Source organism: Stenella coeruleoalba (assembly GCF_951394435.1).
Source record: "Stenella coeruleoalba genome assembly, chromosome: 1".
NCBI classification, from domain to species: domain Eukaryota; kingdom Metazoa; phylum Chordata; class Mammalia; order Artiodactyla; family Delphinidae; genus Stenella; species Stenella coeruleoalba.
The window spans coordinates 96184462-96210293 of record NC_137169.1 but is presented as its reverse complement, the minus strand read 5'-3'; the positions used below and the strand labels follow the sequence as shown (position 1 = coordinate 96210293).

At 40.7% G+C, this 25832-nt stretch overlaps 1 protein-coding gene across 2 annotated transcripts in view; it reads right to left on the bottom strand.

Annotated features, from left to right (window-relative positions):
• Positions 1–602: 602 nt before the first annotated feature.
• Positions 603–25832, bottom strand: part of AHCYL1 (adenosylhomocysteinase like 1) — a gene marked incomplete at its 3' end in the record, with an annotated part of 40790 nt that continues 15560 nt past the window's right edge. Inside the window, exons 2-17 of one of the 2 annotated variants that reach the window (XM_079909848.1) lie at positions 15108–15219; positions 12450–12593; positions 11188–11288; positions 10651–10753; positions 9392–9486; positions 8704–8810; positions 7744–7860; positions 7425–7488; positions 6531–6619; positions 6097–6167; positions 5626–5720; positions 5442–5540; positions 4979–5047; positions 4444–4522; positions 3183–3303; positions 603–2661 (exon numbers count right to left, since the gene is read on the bottom strand). In XM_079909848.1, the coding sequence (XP_079765974.1) occupies positions 2655–2661; positions 3183–3303; positions 4444–4522; positions 4979–5047; positions 5442–5540; positions 5626–5720; positions 6097–6167; positions 6531–6619; positions 7425–7488; positions 7744–7860; positions 8704–8810; positions 9392–9486; positions 10651–10753; positions 11188–11288; positions 12450–12593; positions 15108–15219 (1473 nt within the window). Of the gene's footprint in view, positions 2662–3178; positions 3304–4443; positions 4523–4978; positions 5048–5441; positions 5541–5625; positions 5721–6096; positions 6168–6530; positions 6620–7424; positions 7489–7743; positions 7861–8703; positions 8811–9391; positions 9487–10650; positions 10754–11187; positions 11289–12449; positions 12594–15107; positions 15220–25832 lie in introns of those variants that run through there. The other variant, XM_079909849.1, reaches the window with a different exon arrangement.

The window sequence follows — 25832 nt, the reverse complement described above, 5'->3', positions numbered from 1 at the left end:
ACTATAAAGTTATCAGATTCAGGAAACAGTTAAAAAAAAGGTTAAATCTCTGATTAGGCAATGTGAAGTTTGTCTTAAATTTGGATTTATGTGCATGGATAAAACCTCACAGAATTGCACTGAAAACATCAACATTGTTTGGGACCAATTTAACAAAATAGAAAAGGTATTACTTCTGAACAATATTAACAGATACATTGTTAAATCAGAACACACGGAGACAACTTCAGAGATGGATACAGGTATGGGGGGGTTGAAGCTTACATAACTTTGGAGGCATTTTTTAAGGAAAAGAATTAGGTACAGGGTCTTATAAGGGGACTGTGTAAGTGAGGAGCCCTGAATTTTAGGTAGCAAGTCTGCTCCTGGAAGGAAGTCAGAGTGAAAGTGTCCAGGCCCAAAGCTCAGCACAGAGCAGGCATACAAAATTTTAAGATATTACTGAAGAACTCTGCATCCAGCCTGTTCTTCTACATATTAGGTCCTAAACAAATCTCTCTTAGATACTGCTAACTGACCCCTGACTTGTCCCTTCTTAGAAAACAGGTTTTAACGAAAGTTTTGCTGTTCAACCAGGAATGACACAGGATTCCAATAAGGTCTTATCATTTTAATTGACTTTAATGATTATTGCTCATCTGCAAGGATTAATATTGCATTCATTAAAAATCATACAAAATAAACTTGTTCCTCCCAAGTTGCTCTCTACACGCTCCCTCTGATGCCAGACATTTTCCCACAGTGTCCTTTGTTACATGGCTTGACAGAGACGGAGCCCTTATCTAGTATTCCTATGGACACAGTAATAGATATGGGAGCAGGGGGCAGGCCAGAGGTCAGCAGGACCTGGGCCCCTTCCCTCCAGCAGAACTCACACGATGGATACCACTGTTGGCCAGGTTACCTCCCCTAAAGGATGTGCTGTTCTGATTGGCTGGTTAAACGCCTTGGGAAAAAGGGCTTGAACCATTAGCATCTACAGAGAAGAAAGCATGGTCACACTGGCAAGGAGTGGGAATGGGCTGGTTACGGAGAAACAGGAGAGGGAAAAATGTTTTGGCAAGATCACTGACCCCTGCTAGGAAGTCACAGAGTGAAAGCTTTCCTTCTTAAATTTCTATTTTTAATATCTGTCTTCTCTGATCAATGGCAGTAGGGAAATGAAAATTTCTAGTACCTAGCACTACTGCCTGACCCAACTTTGAAGGATCACCAGCTAGAACAAGTTGAGAATTTAGAATCCTGGATAATTATACACTTAAAGCTCATGAGCACAAAGCTCACCTGACCATGCAGAAATGCTGGTAAGCAGGGTGCATGGCATGGGAGTACATCTCTCTTATCTCTGAGGATTCTTTCAGAGTGTGAGCCAGGACACACCGATTATTTTCTCTATGCGCAAACTGCCCTTTAAGGTCTCAGTTCATAAACTTTCTGTGACATGCGTCAATCAAAAGTGGTACTGCTTCTGTAAAACTAAAGCCCCAGACAAGTTATATAAAGCTAATTTCCCTCAGCCTGACCCAATTTATCATTCCTCCTCCCATCCACATCTACCTCCCTTTAAGTATTTTAAATTGCAGAAGCACAGCTGATTAGAAACTTGCTCTTAAAGGATAAATCCTAAAGACAGAGCTCAGTGCTGTATACTGAGTAATGGCTCAAGAAATTTGCTTTCAGCACAAGCTGATGGGGCAGAGCTGATAAAATTTACTGTTATGGCCCCAGTTCACTGATGCTATAAACTATGGGCTAGAAACAGAGGGATTATCAGAGTTTGAGATCTGCATTTCTCTAGACTCAACTCTGCACTTTTAGCTCCAAAGGTTCAAAAGATAAACTGATAACAACCACTCAAGCAGCTCCTCAGTATTAAGACTAAACATTTTTCTTACTTAAAAAAACAAAATAAAAAAACAAAAACCAAAAAAACAAACAAAACAAAAACAAACAGAAAAACCCAGAAATAAATGCTAGGGGACAAAATTCAACTTAATAGAGTACAGTCTGGATAAAAACCTGGAAAATGAGAGGGTCTGGTGGGAGTGGAGGAAGGGCTGTACTAAATCCAAGTGGGCCTACCAGATCTTAACAAGCGACACTCACTAGTACACATCTCTGAACCAAACATACCACCTTTACACAGGAAACAGGGCTTGGAACATCTAGGGGAAATTAACATGCACCACCTATATATAACCTACCTGCCTGGTAGGTACCATCCCTGCTCCTCTGAAGAAGTGAAAGAGCACTGATTTCAGCAGCTAAGAAATGGGCTCTTTTAAGGCAATTTAGACATTGCAGATTGTTCCACATAGAAGGTACCTTAGCATTTCCTGTTAATAAGGTACCCAATTAAGACTATAAAGTCCCCAGAAATGGTAAAGAAAGAATCACCTTTCTGGGCTGGGAGAGTAAAATCCTTCTTTAGTGACTAGGGTGAGAAACCTTGAATCTCAGTTTCATCTAAAGAGCCATGAAGCAAGTTCCTGTGTGGTCTGCAGAACTTGGATAATGAGATGAAAAAACAAGAAAGAAATTATAGGAAAACAAATCAAGAGGAAAGGATTAAGAAGAAAATAAAAGTTTTCTTAAAAAATATTTCTTTTAGAGTTGTGTGGTTCATGTGGACTGGTCCTTGGTAATACGGTCCATTAGTATCTGTAAAGAAAGAGATTGACTGTTTAGCATTTGTGTCTTCCACATGAGCGTTCCAAGAAAAGAATCCAAAACAGAGAACACTCTCCAGGGTCCTTCCCCTGCCCAGGCCAGGGATGCCTGCAGTAATTCCCCAGGGATTCTTCCTCCCTGCGCTTCCAAAGGATTTCCAGCAATGCCACCTCTAGCTGTATCTCCTGCTCTCTAACACTATACATCAGTGGTCTTCAACCCTGACAATACATTAGAATAATCTGAAGAAGTTTTACAAAATAAGCCGGGGCCCCATTCTAGACTAACTCTATTAGAATCTCTGGGGGTGAGGCTCAAGCTCCAAAATCTTAGGACATGCTGACTTCTTTACATCTACTACTAGATACACAATTTCTCTGTTTACCTTGTTAGTGTGGGGCAGAGTTCTTGTACTCTTCAAAATTAGCTATAACACTATTTAAAAAAGCTGGCTAGCCTGCATGGCTTAATATTGGGGAGAAGAGCTTTTCATTTACTTTCTCCCAAGTTACCTGTAATAATTGGGTTTGAATGGCCCGTTTTTGTTGAGTCCCAGATATTTTGCTTGGTCATCTGTCAGCTCTGTCAGGTGGGCATCAAATGATGGCAGGTGCAAGCTGGCAACGTACTCATCTAGGAAGAACAAAGCGGCAGGGGGGCAGACTCCATTTCAAATATGCCTCTCAGGGCATAGCTTCCCCCTATTTTCATCTGAAGCTTCTTTGAGAGAGAGGACAAGGCTTGGAATAACTTCGAAAGAATCTAACTCGGAATATTTGCTTAATTTTAAAAAACCCCTCAAAGTTGCCTTTAAGGTATTTCTCTCAGTACATCCAGAGTGCACTTAGAAAGCCATTTGCCAGTGGGACAAAATGGGCCGACTTGTTCCTCCCCATTCTTCTCTGGCAAAGCTTTTGGGTTCACCTCAATGGCCAACATACCATGTACTATTCTCACTTCCCTGCAGCAACTTCCTTAGCTGGATCATAGTCAAATTATGAATCAAAGTGGACACCAGTAAGGTCAAAAGAGTTAAGTCATCAACATTTACTTACGATAAGATCCAAAAAGGCCTCAAATCTTAGGATCATGGATTTCTAAGGCAGCCGGCACAAATGTATTAGTTTTCCATAGATAAGCTTCCTGGGCTTTTGCCTTTATGAATATGAATTAAAAACCAAAAGCCAACACCCAAAGGTAAGCTGAGGTAAGCTGTTGAAGGGGACAACAGCAAGAAGTTTTTTAGCTTTCAGACGACGGGGGTTTGGGCTGACCAATGAGAGGGGAGGTTGGCACCATATTCAGAAAGGTAAAGAACTAAAGAGGATGCATTATGTCACGTGAACACAACACAGTTGACCCCTGGAATGACAGATTTTTTGTATATCTCATAGAAGATGGACAATAAAAACTATATTTCTTTGTTTCTCTCATTTTGGTCCCAGGCTGTAATCAGTGGTAGTAAGTTTACTAAACTTCATAAAGCTACTCAGGATAAGAGCATCTACCCTAGACCATTGTGCTAAAGCACCTTTACTCATTAGCTGTAATTCTTACTAAAATTTTGCAATATATTTAGTATTATTCTCACTTTACTGATAAAGAAACTGAGGCTCATGGAGATTAGAACTTGTCCCGAGGTCCAAAAACCACTAAGTGCTAGAATAGGGATTAGAATCCTGACTCTAAATCTAATGCTTTTCATGATATTCATTTTACCAAACCATGCAACAGTCTGGGGAATCAATATAGGTTTCTACTGTTTTCACTCACCCATTTTCTTAGGAAGCAAGTATACATCTTGTTTGTATCGCCCCTCAGGTGCATTATAGAGTTCTATCAGTGCCAAAGCCTAAGAAGGGAAAAGAGGGTCAAAAAACACAAAAACGCTTCTTAGGGACATTAAAAAACAAAAACAAAAGAACTAGATTTAACAGGGTCTTGGGGTAAATATTTAAGTGATCTACCACAGTGACAGCACACAGGACTTGGACTGTAATAAACACGAGCACACAACATGGGAGGATTTACTGGTGCTTTTGTTTAGTTCCTAATAAAAGAAGACACTAAATACAATTGAGCTGAAACACTATATTCTAAATTAAAACAGCCAACCAAAGGGACACAAACACTGACTCTGCCTGCTAATGATTATTTTCTACACTTGAGAAAGCCGAAATCTTGACAACTTGTAACCTGAAGAAAACAGGTTGATAAGAACACAGGAGGGCACACTCTCACTGGAACTCTGATCTACGCCCAGTTCCACTCATCTTAGTGCAGGCTAAGCTGGCCTTTTGTCACATACCTGTGTTGTAGCTGTGATGGACAGAACAAAGGTGGGAACTGTGGAGCAGCTCAGATTGAGCAGACGACCCTAAAAAGTTGAAACAGTTGTGTTATCCCTCTGTCATGTCATGCAAGTCACACAAATGCTGGAAAGGACTTTATACTCCTTCTAGACTCAGTTAGTAGAGGAAGAATTACAGCTCCAAATCAGGACTCTAGGTTTTATCTTATTTTCTGCAAGTCCATCTGAGTCTGACAAACTGAAGAATCAGCTGTGGTCAGGAAGTAGTATGTTACTTAGTAAAAAGTAGGTATTTTTTGAGTGATTCTATTCGGAGACCAGACTATTTGAGAAATATACCTCTACCCAAAGACAGAATTCAGGGAAACATAGGCCGAATATGTTTACCCTGCCACCCCTCCCCGGATGGCTCTAACCATATCGTTTGTGCTGTACTGCCCGAACCCTTCTGTGTGTGCACCTCTGCCAGAAGGACGACGCGTTTGCCATCTGGCCAGATGACATGATCCACCTGAGAACGTACTCGCTCCCATGTCAGCTCCGGAGTGCGGAGGCTGGTCTGAAAGGAAGAGAGCGCAGTTGACTGGCTATAATGGGAGGAAGCAAAAAAAGGCCTAGCAACAAATCAATGAGAGAAGGCTTACCACATCAATTTCCGTGTTTGAGTGGCCCATATTGCATACGATACAACTGTTTTTCATGCGATCCAGATGCTCCCGTGTCACTACGTTCTTATTTCCTAAAAGTAAAGGAGAGTGGCTGAGGAAACAGATCCTGGCGGGGAAAGGTACTGACTAGCTTTCAGTTAGAACGTGGGACAGAGGTTTGCTGGCACTGAAGAGCATGTATACATTGTGAGGAAAGAAGTGTGTGTTGCCTAACAGCTCTTTAGGCTCAGTTATTTGGTTTTAAGATCAAGCAGGATAAAAAGCCACCAAGGAAAAAGGCTCTTTGTTCAGGAAAATATGTTAAGGTTCTGATAGCTTACTCTAGTTCTCAGACTTCTAAACACAACACAGGTCTTACCTACTTTATATAAAAGTTAATTAGATCATTTTCAAGATTTAACCTCAGAGTTAATACTCCTCCATGTACACCAAAGCACTGACACTTACCTGTGCAAGTTATTACGACATCAACTTGCCGGATGACTTCATTCAGCTTTACCACCCTGAACCCATCCATGCTGGAAGAAAAGGAAGGAACACTATGAGCAAAAGCAAGGAGGCAGTGGGACAGAAGCTGGTCACAAAATGAGACAATTAAATGTCTTTCTAAAGTTAAATCCAGGGCTACCTCGCTGGAATGGTAGTAATAAGCTGTGCTAAACTATACACACTGGGCTCTTCAGACTCCCCAAGATTCCATCCAGGAAGGGAAAACACCAAGAAGCTCTATGAGTGCCCTATGATTACAATGCAGGGAATAAAGCAATCTTAGCCTTCTCCTTCTTTGAGAAATTTCTCCAAGGAACGGTTAATACAATAATCAAACTCTTAGAAACATAAAGTCCCTGGAGTGAACCTAATGGTATTACCGCTGTTCTTACCAGGCCTGCAGAGCACAGATGGGGTCAATTTCTGTGATATAGACAATTGCTCCGAGGGCCTTGAGAGCAGCACAGCAGCCCTTTCCCACCTGCAGAGCATAAGGAAGAAGTCAGGTCCATTCAGGCACAGATATTTAGGCAGGTAGGCTCTCTGGGAGATGGGAATTAGCCTCCCTGAAACCACCAATCATCTAGCAAGTCCTTGCAAAGATGCTCCAATCCAAGCAGAGGAGAAACAGATCCTGATTATGTTGTGACCCTTAGAGGAGTGATTTAGCAGACATTTCAAGGGCTTTAGCAAGGGCTGAAGCTTGGGATAGTAAAAGAGATAAAGGAAATAAAAGTATCACCATCAAGGAAACAAGACCAAGGAAGATCAACTGTAACCTCTAGTTTCTTGTTCCAGGAAAGCCTGATAACTATCACTTGAGAAGCATCTCACTCAAGGACAGCCTAGCAGCTCAGAAACTTCTGTGGGTCACTGTTTATGACAATAAATAAAGTCTCCTGTCATCTATTCTAGTTTAGAGATAATCAACTATATGCCACTTCAGGTTTTACCCTTCACTCCACTAAGTCACCTGTGGGACCAAAATGCTACATATTTCCTTGAATTAAGTCTCATAATGAAAAGGTTACTGTTATAACTGGGGGGAAATGATGGCAACATTCCATACCATAAGACAAAGTGGTGAAATCTGAAAACTCAATTCGTTCTATATGTCTCTATTCATAAATCTGAATAAAGGACTTTTGCTACTATTTTGAGACACTTTATCTAAAAGCATATTTTAAACCCTGCATCAGTAACTCTACACTGACAGCACAAGTCTCCTTCACTCAAAATTTCTAACAAGTCTGTGAAAAGGCAGACACTGAGGCCCAGCTACTTACCTCACCATAGCCACACACCACCACTTGTTTCCCACCAAACATTACATCTGTGGTCCTCTTCAGGCTGTGGAAACAGACAAGCCTCAACTCAAACATTATTAGATCAAATACAGTCCCTCTGAAAATTTAAGTGTGGGCAATGCCCCATAAGAACTTCAACTGGAAGTTGGCTGGGCTCAGTATGAGATAGAATGCCTCTAACAAACTTTTAAAGCCATAGGAAGACCAGGGGGCAAAACTGGAGGGATATCAGACTAACATTATAACCCAACCCAAATTTACCCCCTATAAATTTGAATAATTATACGTTTCAACCTACCCATCTAAAATGGATTCTCGGCAGCAGTATAAGTTATCAAATTTCTGTTTGGTAACAGAATCGTTGACGTTCATGGCTGGAACACAGAGTTTCCCAGCTTTGGAGAGCTGATACAGCCTAAAGGGAGAAGAAAGCCACAAAAACGAAAACAAAGTTAGCTGGTAAAACACAGTAGCTGGCAAAGTCTGCCTAATTCTCTTCAAGCTCTGTGCTGCCCTCCCCAGTCTTATTTATTGCCCAAGAATATTAGTAAACAAGGTAATTCCTTGTTATCCCTCCTAACGTCTTTTCATTTTCTCTTTCCCAACTCCCCCCCGCCTTTTTTTGGAAGGAAAAAAACCTTTCAATTGAAGAAATTTACTTCTCTTTCATAAAAGGGGATACATTTCCTTAGACCAGCATTTTCTTAATCTTTAAAAAAAATCCATGCCTACTTCTGATAAAGATTATCAATGATTCTGATATGGTTCCGTGTGTGTGTGTGTGTGTGTGTGTGTGTGTGTGTGTGTGTTTAAGCATGTGCAAGGTGCCCCCAAAGGAGAAACACTCTCTCAGATATTTTATAGGTACTCCAACAAGCAAATAATATTTTGCCCAGTTTTATTTTTTGTAATGTGTATAACATATAGTTTTACAATAGATTTTTTTCGTATTTCAGATATAAAATTATAATCCAAAATTGAATACAGTTTTTCAAGATATATTCATTCCCTACCTCCCAGCAATGACTGAGAATCACAGTGGAATAAATGGGAGAGAAAATCTCTGAACTAGAATCTGAAATAACTTCCTTTTAGGGTCTCCTTGATTTTTTCCAAAGGTATATATACTCAAAAGTTTTATCTAATGAAGATACTCCCATTTAGTTACAAGGCTGAAACATAGCCCTAAAGCCTAAAAGAGACCAGAAGAATCTGCTGAGGCAAGGACACAAGGGGCAGCTACTCCAGAATCTGTTACCTGTGAACACCAGTCACGCTCTCTTCCACAATGCCTCGGATCTTCTTAAACACGTTTGGATACTTCTTATAAACCCAGTGGGTTAAGTCTCCCCCATCATCCAGGATCTATAGAACAGCCAGAAGACTTCTATGGGCATTCAGGCTGCTAGAGCTGGGGGGAACTTTGAACCCACTTTCTGCACTAGTAAGAGAGCCCTGTATGTTTTGGAGAGCACTCCTCAGAGCTCCTTAGAGCAGGTTTAGACAGTGGAAACACAGTCAAATTTGTTGGTGTAAAATGGTTAAAAGGATTCCTAAGTTTGTTCTAGGCTATGGTGAAGAGTAGTAGGCTAATCACAGACTCATTTTTTAGTCTAGAGCCCTGATACAAAAAGCCCCTTGGAACGTAAAAGGAGAGCTGGGGCAGGAAGGAAAGAAACCAGAATTTTACTCCAAAGAGGTACCATATCATTTTCTTCTATTGCATTCTGCTGTGTATGAGCCACATGTGTTCAGTTGGTCTTACCCTTCCCCCGCCTTTCCATTCAGTACTCAGACCCATCCTGAATAGGTATCAAGCTAACCATTTTGGCAACAAAGTAAGTGCATAAGACCAAACATCCGAAACATATTTAGGGAACCATGCTTTGAGGGAAAAAAGGAAAGAAATCCATTGTCAAAAGTGTAGGATGAATATGCGTTATTACCATGTTGGCTTGCCACCCATCCATGTTCACACAGCGGTCAATACACCACCAGAAGTCATCTTCTGACTCGCCCTTCCAAGCAAACACTGCAACTCCTGTAGAGATGGAAACAAATCAGCTCATTCCTCTTTGGGGGAGTGTCCTATACCAACATCACTCTCTGAGATCCAGGTGAAGAGAAAAAGGCTAAAGAAATTACGCTGGAAAGGAAACAACTTACGGAGGGCAAGAAGTCAAAAGAGCATCTTTAGTTCAGAAATTAGTTAAGAATTTAAGGGATTTTTGTTTTTGAAAGTATTTTAGAACCTTAAAATGTTATTCTCTTCAGTCAATTTTATACGTGGAACTTTATTCTAAGGAGATAAAATGAAGTGAGAATCCAAACAAAGCTGTTCACTACAGCATTATTTATATTAACAAATATCTTGAAACAAACTAAATGTTCAACATTAGGAAAACAGTGAAGTAAAACCCCATGGCCATATGACTATTATAAATGATGCTGTCGAAGTTTTCAGTGACATGGAAACTACTTCTGAAAATGTTATATTTACGTTATAAAATTGTATATATACCGAGACTTATTTCTGTAAAAAGTGAACAGAAAAATGGAAAAATATGTCAAATATTATCTCTGTGTAGCAGGATTTTAGTTTTTTTGGGGAACCTCTTAAATTTTCTGCAATAAACATCAGAAAAGAGTAAACAAGAAAAACAAAAGTACTATACAGTTGTTTTCTGAGGATCATAGGAAGATGGGAGAACCTTAAAGAAACTTCAGAGTGATTTTCCTTTGAACATTTTAACAATAAAAATTACTTATGTTTAACTGAACTCGTAAGTAGTTCATATATTTTCAATGAAATATTGAACACCAAATTATCTAATGAACTATCAAATAGATGGTACCTCTTACTTGTGTTCTCTCAAAAGTGAGGAGACTTTTGTGAAAGGAGACCAGCTGAGCTCATACTCACACAGCTCACATAGTTTAAAGTTCTTTCTCGTTCATTTAACATTAGAATTGGGCATTTCCCCATATATTATATTCTTTACAAAGATCATTTTAAATGACTATACAATATTCCATTATGCATATGGACCTTTATTATCCATTTCCTTCCTGTTGACACTTTTATTACCCTCCACATTTTACAGCACCTAGACCATACATGACATTGTAAAGATAATTCTGATATGTAAAAATTATGTTTAGATAATTATTTTGCAGCGAAGTCGGTGAAAAAAGCCGAACTTACCAGCCTCAGCCAGTGCTGCAGCCACTTCATTTTGAGTGGAGTAGATGTTGCAGGCAGACCAGCGGCACTGAGCCCCCAGGGCACAGAGTGTTTCAATCAACACCTATACAGATGTATAGGAAGACAGTGAGAAGGAGGAGGGCCATACTTGAGTGGTAACTAAGAGAACAATGCCCAGCAACTCAGCAGCAACAGGTGCTACACTGGGAAGTTACAAAAGGGTGTGTAATCCACTAGTCAGTACACTGGAATCTAACTTTACCCCCCCAAATGGTCCCAAACATCTTAATAACATATTTATAACAATCACATTTTTTCAAATCGAGATCTCCCTAAGTCAGGTTGGTTAAAAGTAGGTTATATCTACACAATCAAAGTAGAAAACCCCATTATTGTGTAACTGGGAGGTTCCACTTAATAGTTAGCACTTGGAAGTTAGATAGGGAAGGAAAAGCAAGTTAAAAAAAAAAAGAAAAAGTGTCCCTCCCCACCCCCACTCCCATCAGAAGACCATCACTTTTCTCCCAACAAACTCACCGCTGTCTGGGCTGTGATATGTGTACAGCCCACTATTTTAGCACCAGCCAAGGGCTTCTCTCCCTGAGCACGTTTCCTGAGTGAAATCAGAGCAGACATGTCTGTGAAAGAACAGAGTATTTGAGCTAGGTCTGCACTAGCAATATCATTAATTCCTGCCCCAGCGACATCTAGGGCTGGTCTGGATCTGTTGAGATATGGTGAGGTAAGGAAGAAAAAACTCTAAGCACATTTTTATTTTTATTTTATTTTTGGCCGTGCCACGCGGCTTGTGGGATTTTAGTTCCCCGACCAGGGATTGAACCCGGGCCCTTGGCAGGGAGAGCATGGAGTCCTAACCACTGGATGGCCGGGGAATTCCCTCTAAGCATATTTATTTGATGTCTGGCAGCTTCAACTGCAGAACAACAGCAGTGAGTTGTCATCTAATCACTTGGAATTTCTCTCTTCCTCTACAGTTTCAGCCTTATATACAGAGGGCTTATATGTAGTCAAATTCTCAAAAGTGATAGAAATGGAAGGTGAGTGTCACCATTCATCTGGGAGAAGAGGGAGGTAGTTATGGCATTGGCTAATGGATTCCTATATACTACAATCATCAGACCAGGAAGAAAGACTTTACATCAGCAGAAGCCACTTGCTTCTGTTTTTCTACGCTGTCTAATCCTATTCTATCAGTTTGTTTGAGTTCTGTACTCCTGCCCAGTATAGAACATGCCTCCAATGTGAAAACAAGAGTAAAGAGACATTATTGCGAGTGGGGCTGGGTAGAGAAACCAAGATTTAACTGATTGTCAGTCATTTTTACTCTTGCTCCAGCAGAGGGTGCTCAGGATCAAAGACCAAAAGAGACCCTAGGCCACCACATCCTTAGCTGAAAACCCTCCCACATTTGCTGCTTCTGGGAAATCTGGGTCTCTGAGATTGGCAGCTATGGTAGGATCCCGCAGAACTAACCACCATGTACTGATCCAGGACTTGCTGACTCTGCAAGCAGATCTTTGAATATGGTATCATGCGGGAGGAAAAGGGCAAGTACTCTGTGTAATTACCACACGCTGAGAACAGGAAGCAGCAGGGAGAACAAGAACAAGAATCCTGAGGCTCAAGCTCCATACAGATAGACTTGTTTATACAAAAGCCCAGGATACTGGAGTTTCCCAGGAGACTTTCAAGTTAGCTTTCCAGCCTTAAGTTGTTTGTGCATTCTGATGGCTAGCAAGTGGGCTGCTTCTGGTCCCCTACCCACTCCCTTTCTTTACCTTGCTCTGCAATCTCAATCTCCCGGCGTCCAAATTCTGCCTGCTTGATGTTCTTCACACAGAAATTGCTGCTGCCCTTGGAGTTGGTTTGCTGCTTTTCTCGGGGGGAAACCTCATCATCAGAGCTATCTGTATAGGACGCAGCTAGAACCAGGAAAGAAAGAAATGAGGAAAGAAAAACCTCAATGGCCCCAACTCCACAGAGTGCAGTCACCAAGGGACTCTCATTTAAGTTAAGCGAACACTCTTAATTGGAGCCACCTTTTACGTCTCTCTCCGTTCTACTCCTCCAGGGTCTAAGAAATGGTATGAATGAAACTGTTGTAGATCTTTCGGTATTGTGGCCCTTTCCCCGCCCCGCCCCACCATGACTTTGCCATTAGTGCCTGTGATAAGGAGCTATTGATCCCAAACCTGCACCAGCTCAAGAGAATCCCTCAAAACAGGGGCACTTGGTCCCAACCGGGACTGGAACCAGACATGGCAAAAATGGAAGAATAATTTAGGCCATATAAGGAATGTTATTTCTATAGATCACTATTCTCAAACTTAAGTATCTAAAGCATCTGTCAGAATCACATGGAAGGCTTGTTGAAACACAGATGGCTAGGGCCCCACTGCCGGAAACTCCCATTCAGTAGGTCTCAGATGGGACCCAAGAATTAGCATTTCTAACAAATCCCCAAGTGCTGCTGATATTGCTGTTTAGAGGATCATACTTTGAGAACCATTAATGTAAAAGAATAAAAACAGTAAGATAACCTTATCTTATAAAATCTTATAAAGAGATTTTACACTAGGTTGCACTAAGGAACACAGAAATGCCACAAAAGATGAGCAGCACTGATTCTGTTGCCAGCCCTGAGATCACTCAAGATGTTCAACTTTAAAAAGCAGCTTCACAAAAAGCCAAAAATGTCCTTGCAGATAGATACGCAGGAGAATATAAAGCAAGGAGAATATAAAACAATCACTCCTTACCTCTCAAATCACTTTTTTTCTCTCACTGAATATTTTCCTGATCACCGTCTCTGCCAGTGTACCAGGTCTCTCGCTGACTTCTACATACACATCCTCCTCTGTCCAGCTAACACAAATACTACTAAAGGTTATCTATCCACTAGGACAATTTAACTCTACCACTAAGCTTTTAAAAATGCTCTACTAGGTCCCCATAAAACATGGCCATCAAGATCTTTAAAGACTTCTTAAAGCTTCCATCACTCATCCCAACTTTTTCTCTCATAACTCAATCTTTCAAATTTTTTTCTCTTAGCTATAATTAGCCTGCTTGCCACCTATCACTTTTTGTATCTGTCTCACTCCAAGACACCTTTTCACTTATGACAGCCATTATATTTTGGAACCTTTTCTTGCACACATGCTCACAGTGAGACTGCATATTCATTTATTTCCGTACTTAACCCTGTATACCACCATTTGTACTTGTCTGCCTATCTTGTCCATAATGGGTTAACAGTGTCACAGGGCAGAGAATAAGTTTTTAAAAATTGTCTATCCGTTTCTTTTTTTTTAAACAGTCCTTATACCTCAAGCCCAGTCCTAATGTTAGTAATGCAATGCAAACAAGATTATGGCAAAAGAAAATAAATGGCTTTTGGTACAAATTCCTTTGCTGACATTCATAGCAATCTATGACCTTGAGCAAGCCTTTTAATCTTTTAACAATGTTTCCTCAGTTGAACAATGAGGGGGTTGGATTAGATGCCCCGTTTCTTCCAGTACTCAAACTAAGATTCTATATCCTTTTCCATGTTAATTTTCTAATACCCGCCTCTAAAGTTGAGAAGGGCACAGTTCAAAGCAGAAAAAAAGACTGCTTATATAGGGATAAGATAGGAGAGGAGAACTAAAAAGAAACAGCTGGAGCCACATTAGTTGGACTCTTTCCCACTCCAGAGGTTAACAGGGGAAGATATTTCAACATAAAGGGTAACCTAGTAAATAAAAAGAGCTAAATACTAATTTTTTTTTGCGGTACGCGGGCCTCTCACCGCCGTGGCCTCTCCCATTGCGGAGCACAGGCTCCGGACGCGCAGGCTCAGCAGCCGTGTCTCACGGGCCCAGCGGCTCCGCGGCATGTGGAATCCTCCCGGACCGGGGCATGAACCCGTGTCCCCTGCATCAGCAGGCGGACTCTCAACCACTGCGCCACCAGGGAAGCCCACTAATTTTTATTGTTGACAATTCAAGCAGTCTTAAAGGCAAGAAAGAAAAATAGGTGGCAGGGTATATCTTTAACAAAGAAATCAGAAATTATGCTTCCAAAGTACACCTCTTCTTCAAGGCCAGTTCTGGCAGCCAAAATACCATTGATTTTCTCCCTTCTCAATGTGGGTGAATAAACGTGGGAATGGGAACCGGCCCAGTACTACCAACCAGGAACTGGCCACAGACCACACACAGAGACCATCGGGGAGGGAAGTCTCACGATGACAAAAGCTTCTCCAGCTACAACCCTGGCTGGGAACATTCCCACTGCCCAACCACTAGTTATCAGCTTTCAGCACAAAGACAGGCAGTCCTGACATGAGGTATTTTCAGATCCTAGATAAGTGAAAAGAACTGGGTAGAGTACTAGCTCAAGACTCTGGAATAGGGAGGACAGATCAGAAAGAACAGGAAGTTCACACCTACCGGAACTGTAGCTGTCAGTGGAGGACTGAGAAATAGAGCGAGACAAAGATCGTCGACCAGTCTTGGTGGGGAATTTGGTGAACTCCTGCATGTCATCAGCAAACTGGATTTGCTATAAGAGGAAGACAAAAAGTTGAAACTTACAACAAGGATTCTATGAAATGTTTCATTTTTAAAGGCTATACATTGCCTCCCCTAAAAGCTAGTATTATCAGGTGGCTCCTACTAAGCCAGTAATTCTTCCACCAGAAATGAGGGTGGAGGAGGCTATTCTTTGACTCCTCCCAAAATGCCAATTACTATCTCTTCCCGATGGCTTCAGCAGAATTTTGTGGGTACAGGGGGAGGAGAGAGAGCTTAAGACCCAACTTCGTTTAGCATTTGTCTAATTTCACAGGTCTTCCTTCCCACGTTCCATAAAGTTTTCTTTTCTCTTCTCTTATAACCCTGAGACATTAAACTCTTTACCCTTGCTCTCAACTCTATCAAAAAGCAGGCATAATCTCTTAGGGCTTCTGCTTGATTTTTATTTCAGAATATTCTCTTGTAGCATATTCTTATCCTGAAGTTAGCAATGGTCTTGTTTTTTTGAAAGAATTACGAAGAGATGCCTTAAATGGTGATGGGCATTGGGGTGCTAATAGTCAGAGTCCAATCATGTACCTATCCTTCACAAAGCCAATGGAATATTGCCAGAACCTTCTATACACAGTAAAATACCAGAATATTCTAATAAAAATTTAAAAACACACATACCATAGTAAATTCCAACTAATTAGGACCAATATATATATATATATATATATATATTTTTTTTTTTTTTTTTTGCGGTACGCGGGCCTCTCACTGCTGTGGCCTCTCCCGTTGCGGAGCACAGGTGCCGGACGCACAGGCCCAGTGGCCATGGCTCACGGGCCCAGCCGCTCCGCGGCATGTGGGATCTTCCCGGACTGGGGCACAAACCCGTGTCCCCTGCATCGGCAGGTGGACCCTCAACCACTGCGTCACCAGGGAAGCCCAAATTAGGACTAATTTGAAGGAAGGAGAGAATAATGACTTGGTAAACTCTGTATTAAAAACTTACTTAACCATAATTCAAAAAGAGTCATGTACCACGATGTTCACTGCGGCACTATTTACAATAGCCAGGACATGGAAGCAACCTAAGCGTCCATTGACAGATGAATGGATAAAGAAATATGGCACATATATACAGTGGAATATTACTCAGCCCTAAAAAGAAACGAAATTGAGTTATTTGTAGTGAGGTGAATGGACCTAGAGTCTGTCATACAGAGTGAAGAAAGTCAGAAAGAGAAAAACAAATACCATATGCTAATACATATATACGGAATCTAAAAAAAAATGGTTCTGATGAACCTAGGGGCAGTACAGGAATAAAGACACAGACGTAGAGAATGGACTTGAGGACACGGGGAAGGGGAAGGGTAAGCTGGGATGAAGTAAGAGTAGCACTGACATATATACACTACCAAATGTAAAATAGCTAGTGGGAAGCAGCTGCATGGCACAGGGAGATCAGCTCGGTGCTTTGCGACCACCTAGAGGGGTGGGATAAGGAGGGTGGGAGGGAGATGCAAGAGGGAGGGGATATGGAGGTATATGTATGCATATAGCTGATTCACTTTGTTATACAGCAGAAACTAACACAACACTGTAAAGCAATTATACTCCAATAAAAATGTTAAAAAAAAACTTTCTTAAATGAAATAAGGCAGAAACAGATAACTTTTGAAGGATACTTGGAAGACCGGCTTTAATAAATAGCAAATAGCTTACAATTAACATTATTTATAGTTAAATTATTTAGTGTTTCTAAAGTGTAGGAAAACACTTCTATTAACTGGTTTAAACCTTCCTCCTAAATGCCTGTTTAAACTCTGACAAACCCTTTCTTTGAAATATAAAATAAACCTCGACCTCCTCTGAAAAACAGAATGGTTTGAGAATCTGAATCAAGCTTCTCCTCACAAGCTGATTAAATCTGAAAAGGTTCCCATGGAGAATTCATTAAGCTAAGTTTTCAGCAAATAATATCTGGAAATGTAACCTATTACAGATTAAAATCTTCTCTCCATAATGCTAGCAACCTGGTTATAGGCATTTTGAAGCCAGGAATAGTAAAACGCCCATTAGTTACAGCTGCTAAACATTCCCCTCCTCTGTCATATGTACCCTCCAGCTAGGGTAGCATCTGGTGGCAGTGTAAGAATCAGGCATAACTGTGCAGCCTAGGCACAGGCAGCTAATATGAGCAAGGCGATTACTGAATTAGTAGGATTCTACAGGTAATGAAGCAGTAATCAAGGGAACACAGACTTGTGTTTTTACACCAAGAATCAAAGCGGAGAATACTGATGTCACAGATAATACTACTGGGCAGCAGGCCTGAAAGAAAAACTTCAGTGTACTTTCATTTTAAACCTACCTTGGCTTACCATCCAACTGGGCAGTTTTTCTTTAGGTTACTTTGTGAAATAGAGAGGAGGCAGAGTCCACAGACTGTATTTTTAAGTTTAAGGACAGATCCTAAAGGCATGGAAGGGAAAGAGAGCTACATATTCTGGCATCTAGACCAGGATCTTGCACATAGGAAGCGTTCAATAATTATTTGTAGAATGAGTGACTCTTTCAAATTTCTTTCTTCTATAAGATCAAGTCAATTGAATTTCAAAAATAAATAAGTAAATAATAAAGATTCAAGCTAAACCACAAACACTACACCTGAACTTGATTAACAAGTATCTTCGTACACCTGAAGAAGCAGCTTTTTTAGTTTAGGTGCTAAAACTTTAATTAGCTTAAATGTCAAAAACACAACTGCCTTTCAAACCCAAACCAAACCAAACCAAAACCATTTATTGAAGTGACCACAAGTCAGCATCTGCCCTTCTAGATAGGATTTCCCACTGTATGTTCACATGACTTCTGCAGTCAGCAAAGCTAGATTTACTGAAGGGATTAATCCAGGGCCAAGGTAATGACTTTCAACCCAATATGCAGTTATTTTGGTGGCAGAAAAAACAGTCAAGAGACCATCAACACCGTTTAACACTCTCCAGAGGCAGCTCTTCCTCCATCAGCTTCCTTGCTCCTGGCCTAGGCAGCCTATTTGGAAGTTGCTCTCCTCTAATGACTGTTACGACTCCCTCCCTGTTCATCTTTTTTTTCCCCCAAAGGTTCTGGGTATATTCCCAGACACCACCTACCTGGGGGTAGGAAGGGTGAGGGAGGGAAATGCAATAACATTTGCAGTTTTTTTAAATAAAAAATATAGACAGCCTGCTGTGTCAAGACAGATATGTATTTCTTTAGTAACCTAAGAACTAATAGTCATAATCCCACCTTGTAGAATGGGATTAGGCTTTAGTAGCCTAAAGCTTAGCAAAATCTTTCCCATCTAAAAATATGAGACTGTTGCAAGCAGCTTACTAATCACTGCAGCGCCTCATCTCTCAGATAATGAACATGGTCCATATTTGAAGTGGGCAGAGAGTTAACTCAGGCCATGACATAAATGGGTCACTGTCTATTCTTGCAGCATATTGATAATCTCAATGCTTATAAATAAAATGATTCAGCTACACAAAGATACATGATAACCTTGTCTTCTCTCCCACCCCAAACTACGTGCAGAAGAGAACCTATATCAATAACTGCTGCTGTGAAATGCAGCTTCTCTGCTAGTTTCCATCAGGCCTGCTAGCTCCACTGGCTGTCTTCATAGCTAGTAGCTCTGTCTCCTCCTTGGTGAAATACCTCCTGGAGTGTTGTTCACCTTCACATTGTAAACAGACAGTGCTGCCAAAAGCAATTTACAGATATCACAAGTTTTCTCTCTAGTGAAGCCAGATCTCAATAATAGCCTTCTAATTGGGTTGGACTCACTGCATTTAAGCAAAACATGGTTATTTAGTTGAAAACAAAATACAAAAAATGACTACAAAGTCGTCTGTTTACATTACTTCCTATTTATCATGATTTCTTCCAATCATTATTAAGTCTTAATTGGTATGCTTTCATGTTTCTTCAATCTAGACCTGTAAGGAATGCCAGGTCTAATATGATGTAGGATGGGGATGAGGAGGAGGGAAAAGAAGATAGTTGAAGTCCAAAAAGGTCTGAAAATCAAAAAGTCCTATGTTAAAGAACTATTCTGTTTCAATACTCACTACCCCATATAAACAGCCTTACCCACAACAAACACACCAGTGTTCTATTTTTTTGGCCGGGCCACGTGGTTTGCAGGATCTTACTTCCTCGACCAGGGATTGAACCCAGGCCCACGGCAGTGAAAGCATGGAGTCCTAACCACTGGACCGCCAGGGAATTCCCACCAGTGTTCTATTCCTGAACTAATATCAATCATATATGAGAAAGGTTAGAATATCAGATTGACCCATTCTGCAAATAGCACATCCAAATACAGAAGTGTACTTGCTGTGCCTTAGCGACTCAATTAAATGTCAGGCCAATTTTATGTGCTATTTTAGAGCACCTTTTAAAATAGCTTGGTGGGTACAATGGTTGACTCTTCTATGTGATACTGAGAATGGTAAGAAAAGCTCTACTGAAGGAACAATTTGGCGTATGGTACATCTACCACCTAGTGGTAAGTCTAGTGACAGTCTGAGCTAAAAGAATTGCTCTACAGAACCTAGCAAGAAGAAGGAATCATAGGCAATCGATAACAGCTATAAGACTCCAGAGAAGAAAAACAGTCGTATACTACTTGTTTAGTTGATCTTAATTGATATTTTTTACCATCAGAAGCTGAGAAGTTTACTTCCACAAACACATGGTCTATCTACTCAGATTAAGTAGCTTAATTACACTTCCTTCCCAGGTCCCATCCAATTTTGCCTTCTAGGTCCTAAATCAGAGAATTAATAGCCACCAGAATTCCGCTATGACACTATGGCCAGTGGAGGGTGATCAGGATAATATTCAGGGTATTACATTCCTTTAGTCAATACATCTAGTAGGCACCAACTAAGTACTCAGTGCTATTTCAGGGAAGATCTATGGAAGATCTATGGACTCCTTCCAGGACTCCTACCACATCTTTTCTAATCCCCTTTTCACACATCTTCTGGCTAATTTATTCTTTCTTCCACAGATTCTACTCTCACCTGCTTTTTTTTCAGAGGAAATGAAGAGAGTATGGCTGTCAGCATAAAAAAAGTCCAAGACCTTTTCTTGATACTTACCACTGATCAGTCTGATTCCCATTTCAGATGAATCCAAAGAAACAGTTATCAATAAACACCAACTTCTTGGTACAAGAACTATTTCAGACTTTCAATCAGGCAAAAGAAATTTCCCAAATGAAAGGCATCCCTTTCTCAACTTGTGGCCCGCAGGTACACCAACAGAAAACAGCTTATCTCAAGGGAATCAATCTCAGGCCACAGAGTCGAACCCAGAGCCACCTCCAGTCACTTCTTCCATTCCCTGGTGCAGAAACCAGTCTTCTGAGACTCGGCAGGTTTTGGCTGCTCACTGTCCTCCTTCCCTGTCTCAAGTTTCTTAAGTTCTCAGTTTCCCCAGATGGGGCCTGAGTTTCTAGAGGGAGGGGGTAGGCAAGCTAATCACAGCACACATCTCCCTCCCCCACTCCACTGGGCTGTGTCTCAATAGTAACAGGATATAACACACACACACACTGCTAGAAACCAATTCCACTGTCACAAGAAACACTCCTTTCAAAATGGGACTCAACTTGATCTTTCTTCAATGTTGGTGGGAGCAAGGGGTGTGGCAAAACCAGGGCCCACACTGCTGAGTCACTTAAATGGTGAGGAAGGAACATAAAGCTTGAAAAACTCTGCCAAAGAGTGGTTTTACCCTTATCAGCTACTCCCCCTCTCTTTGTATTAGAGAGCACACTTCATTGGCTTTCTATTATCTCCTAAAGTGCTCTAGTGAAAGTGAGTGATCTAGGCCTCCAACTGCCAACTAGAGGTAAAATTAAGAGGTTTAAAAAATGGCAACAAGTGGGCTTCCCTGGTGACGCAGTGGTTGAGAGTCCGCCTGCCGACACAGGAGACATGGGTTCGTGCCCCGGTCCGGGAAGATCCCACATGCCGCGGAGCGGCTGGGCCCGTGAGCCATGGCTGCTGAGCCTGCGCGTCCGGAGCCTGTGCTCCGCAACAGGAGAGGCCACAGCAGTGAGAGGCCCACGTACCGCAAAAAAAAAAAAAAAAGCAACAAGTAAGAGGAAAGGCTTCCTAATCTTTTGAAAACCACAAATTACAACAGAACATAACATGCAACCGGACTATGTTTCAATTGCCTATTTAGCTATCTACCTGTCCAATTGCCTGGCCAGTTCCAACTTTCCTCATCCTCAATCCGTCTACCAATATTATATGAAAACATTCCAGTCATTCTTTTTCTCCTGACACTGAATTATCATTAACTCTAGGGTTGTTTTTTTTTCGTTGCTGTTTTTTGTACAGGTGACTGAAGAAATCTAGGTTCTTGGAACATACCCATGGCTTTACTGATACGCCAAAGTTCCCCCCACCGCATCCCCCAGCACCAGTTGGCACGTTCTATTTATTTTTCCAACTTTATTACGATCATTTTCAACATAAAAAAATTAACACAATATAATGAACATTTGTATACCCTCCATCTAGATTGAAGCTTTCCATTTTCCATATTAGGTTTCTTTCTCTATCTCTATACATATACACACATGCATACTTTCAAACAGTCCTGCAAAAAAATTTTTCCAAATATAAAAATTCATAATAAATTCTTCAGAATGCATCTTCTAACAAAGATATTCTTCTACAGAGCCCCTATAACATTATAATACTTAAGAACATTAACAACAATTCTATATCATCAAATATCCAGTCTGTATTCAAATTTACTTAATTTTTCTCAAGTATATCCTTCATAGTTGTAAACCCGGCTCTTCCAACCCAGGATGGAATCAAGGTTCACTAAATGCATTTGGTTGTTAGGTTCTTTTAGTTTCTGCTAATTTAGAAGAGTTCTCCTGCTTCCCACCTGCCCGCCCCCCCACCGTGCTCTGTGATACTGACTTTTCCTCCCGGAGTCCAAGCCAGTTGCCTTATAGAATCTCCTTTTTTTTTTTTTTTTTTTTTTTGCGGTACGCGGGCCTCTCACTGCTGGCCTCTCCCGCTGCGGAGCACAGGCTCCTGACACGCAGGCTCAGCGGCCACGGCTCACGGGCCCAGCTGCTCCACGGCATGTGGGATCCTCCTGGAGCGGGGCATGAACCCGTGTCCCCTGCATCGGCAGGTGGACTCTCAACCACTGCGCCACCAGGGAAGCCCTCTCCCATATTTTGAATTTTTCAGACTGTTTCCTTCCTGTGAACTGGATGTTCAGTTTTGGGGTTTGATTAGAAAGAGGTTAAAATTTGGCAAGAATATTTCATAGTTGGTGTTGTATACTTTACTTCGCAGCGTATCAGGAGGCACATAAAGTCAGGTTGTTCCACTACTGGGGACACTAACCTGAAACCCCTGGTTAAAGTGACGAACATCAGTCTTTGAAAGGAATATTTTCTCCTTTGCAAGTAAAGGTTAATTTGTGGGGTGATCCTTGTCAGCCTGTGAATGTCCTGTTCCCTAGTGACTTTACCATCTGTTCATAATCCTTGCCTGAGCCAATTATACTGGAGGGGGAGGGGGGTTTATAGAATCATGATTCCTATCATTCTTTCCACATATATTAGGCTGGCATGTAAAGAAAAGCTTTTCTTCTTTCTCTTTCACTTTTTTTTTTTACGCGTCATTCATATTTTATTTATCCAATATGTTACACTCAATTATATGAGTGCACTGAATGCTCCAATTGTCCCAAACTGGGCCAGTGGGTGCCTCCTTTAAGCTGACTCTTCTGTTCTTTTGACATGATCCCATTTAAATGATTCCTTTCTTTCCGACATAAGAAGATATACCAGGCTCATCTTGTTCTTTCTCTGCTTCAGACCTAGAATCAGTCATTTCTCCAGGGAGCCCTGATTTCTTTCAGCGGGGAAAGGTATTTAGAAACTAAAATCTGGATATAATGTCTGCCTATTGCTATGAGAGGTGTCAGTGCTTCTAAGTTCTTTCAGTAGAGAGAGAAATTAATCTTTTTTGTTTTACTCATGAGTACATATTGATACTTTTTTTCAAATTTAACATTACCATTTTTAAAATTTTTAATTTTCCTATTTGTATCTTTTTTTTTATGGTGACAATCTTGGTCTCTAACAGCAATACAATATTTACTTATTTGCTTTAGTCTATACTACACATAAAATAATTTCAAAATTACAAGGCTAATATTATTAACAATAATCTATGCAGTGAAGTGTCAATATTTCATTGAAGTTCTTTTTTTCCTTAGAATATATTTCACAAAGAGTATGCATAGTCAAAGTACTTTTTTCTGGGTGATTGTGTAATCTTCCTGATATGTAGTTAGGTTCATTTGTTTCTGTTTATATGCAATTTTAAGATTTCCTTTTTCTTCTCTTAATTTTATTTTTTGACATATAAAACACATCTCAAAAATTTTAAAGGTATACTCAGAGAAGTCTCATTTCCATTCCTATCCCCCCAACTCTGTTCCACTCTCCCCAATTTTCATTAATTTCTGGTTTAGCCTTCTTATGTTCATTTTTTGAGGTAGGAAAAGCAAATATGTATTTATATTCTTATTTTCCCTCTCTTTCTTATTCAAAAGGTAGCAGCTAAAATATTCTGCACCTTGTTTTTTTTTTCACTTGTAAATCACTTTGTATTGGTTCAGAGAGTATAAGAATCAACAATTCTTGAATGTCAGGAAAGACCAAGCCTGGTTACACATATATACAAACCTTACATGTTTGTAATAAAAAGTCATTAGCCTTAATTCGCAGTCCTCTTTAAAGCCAATACTGATTTTAAGTGAAGCTCACAAGATGTGAAACTTGCAAACCTTACTGCAAAGTACACTGGGATATTCTTTAAGATGAAAACACAACTGCTTACAAATTAGGCAAATCTGTATTTTTCAAACAAATTGCTATGAGAAGAAAAGTTATCACTGAAAGCAAGTAATCAGTGGATATCTCTAGAAGGAAGATGGAGTCTGGCATTTTGGAAGGTGGCCACATAGACTGAGTAAATGCCATCTGTGTAATTTCTTAGCCTATCAAATTGGAACAAGATTGGAGATGTTATAAGAACAATTCTTCCTTCCTTGATCTGGAAGTCTAGCTTAAATAAACTTGAAAGCCAATTACATCTTAGAAATTTAAACCCTCTTTACATATTCACTTGAGTGAGTGAATCCCACCTGTGATATGGCAGAAGAAATACAAGTAGCTCCCAATAAGTAGCAGCTGAGTCCACGAGGGTCAGCATTCAGAACCCTAGACTAATACTCAACAAAGGTTAATGAGACCTTTTTTTTAGTCACCATCCACTGCTTCCCATCAAGTACAGGCTCAAGGGAGGAAAAAATCACCAAAACTCAATATTAAATAACATTATCTGACTTTAAAGACCTAATGTTAAATACTATGTAGTAACAGGTATTGCTTCCAGAGATGAGTGGGTCAATGGGACTCTTCAGAATCCATTCTGTAGTTAGACTGGATATTTTCAGGTTCAAAGAACAAGGTGAAACCACTTTAAAGATCAGCTGCAGCAAGCTTTAGTTTCCACAGCTCTTAAAAACAAAACACAAAATATTAAGCTTCTAATACATGGACAAGAATCTATCAAAGATCATCAGTCACATCAAAAACATGATTGTAGGGCTTCCCTGGTGGTGCAGTGGTTGAGAGTCCGCCTGCCAATGCAGGGGACACGGGTTCGTGCCCTGGTATGGGAAGATCCCACATGCCATGGAGCGGATGGACCCATGAGCCATGGCTGCTGAGCCTGCGCGTCCGGAGCCTGTGCTCTGCAACGGGAGAGGCCACAACAGTGAGAGGCCCACGTACCGTAAAAAACAACAACAACGACAACAACATGATTGTAGGGACTTCCCTGGTGGTGCAGTGGTTAAGAATCCGCTTGCCAGTGCAGGGGACATGGGTTCGAGCCCTGCTCTGGGAAGATCCCACATGCCATGGAGCAACTAAGCCTGTGCGCCACAACTACTAAAGCCCGTGTACCTAGAGCCCGTGCTCAGCAACAAGAGAAGCCACCACAATGAGAAGCACGCGCACCACAACAAAGAGTAGCTCCCATTTGCCACAACTAGAGAAAGCCCGCATGCAGCAACGAAGACCCAACACAGCCAAAAATAAATAAATAAATAAATAAAACATAATTGTATTTTTCATTGTAGAGAGGCAGTATTTGCCATCCTTGATGTTCTAACTTGAGGTGTTTATGTTCAATTTTAGATAAGTCTCAGTATAAAATAATGACCTTAGATAGCCTACAAGAAACAAGCTGGTTGAAAGAAATTGTAGGCCGAAACATCTTTGGAGCTATTGAAAAATAAGAGCTACCTGTTGTTCCAGAATGAATACAGTACAATCCCCCTATTCTCGCTGCCTCCCAGACCTGAAGACAAAGTTTGGGTTTTCCTGACCTATGACTTTCTGATTAGCCATATTCTAATGAGTAAAGTGGACAGATAAGCAAGGAGAAAGGTCTCTTGCTTTTGGCTGTATGGTAAACCAAAAGCCAAAACCAACTCTTGTATAGGAAAAGTTATTCAGCTAATTTTACCAGT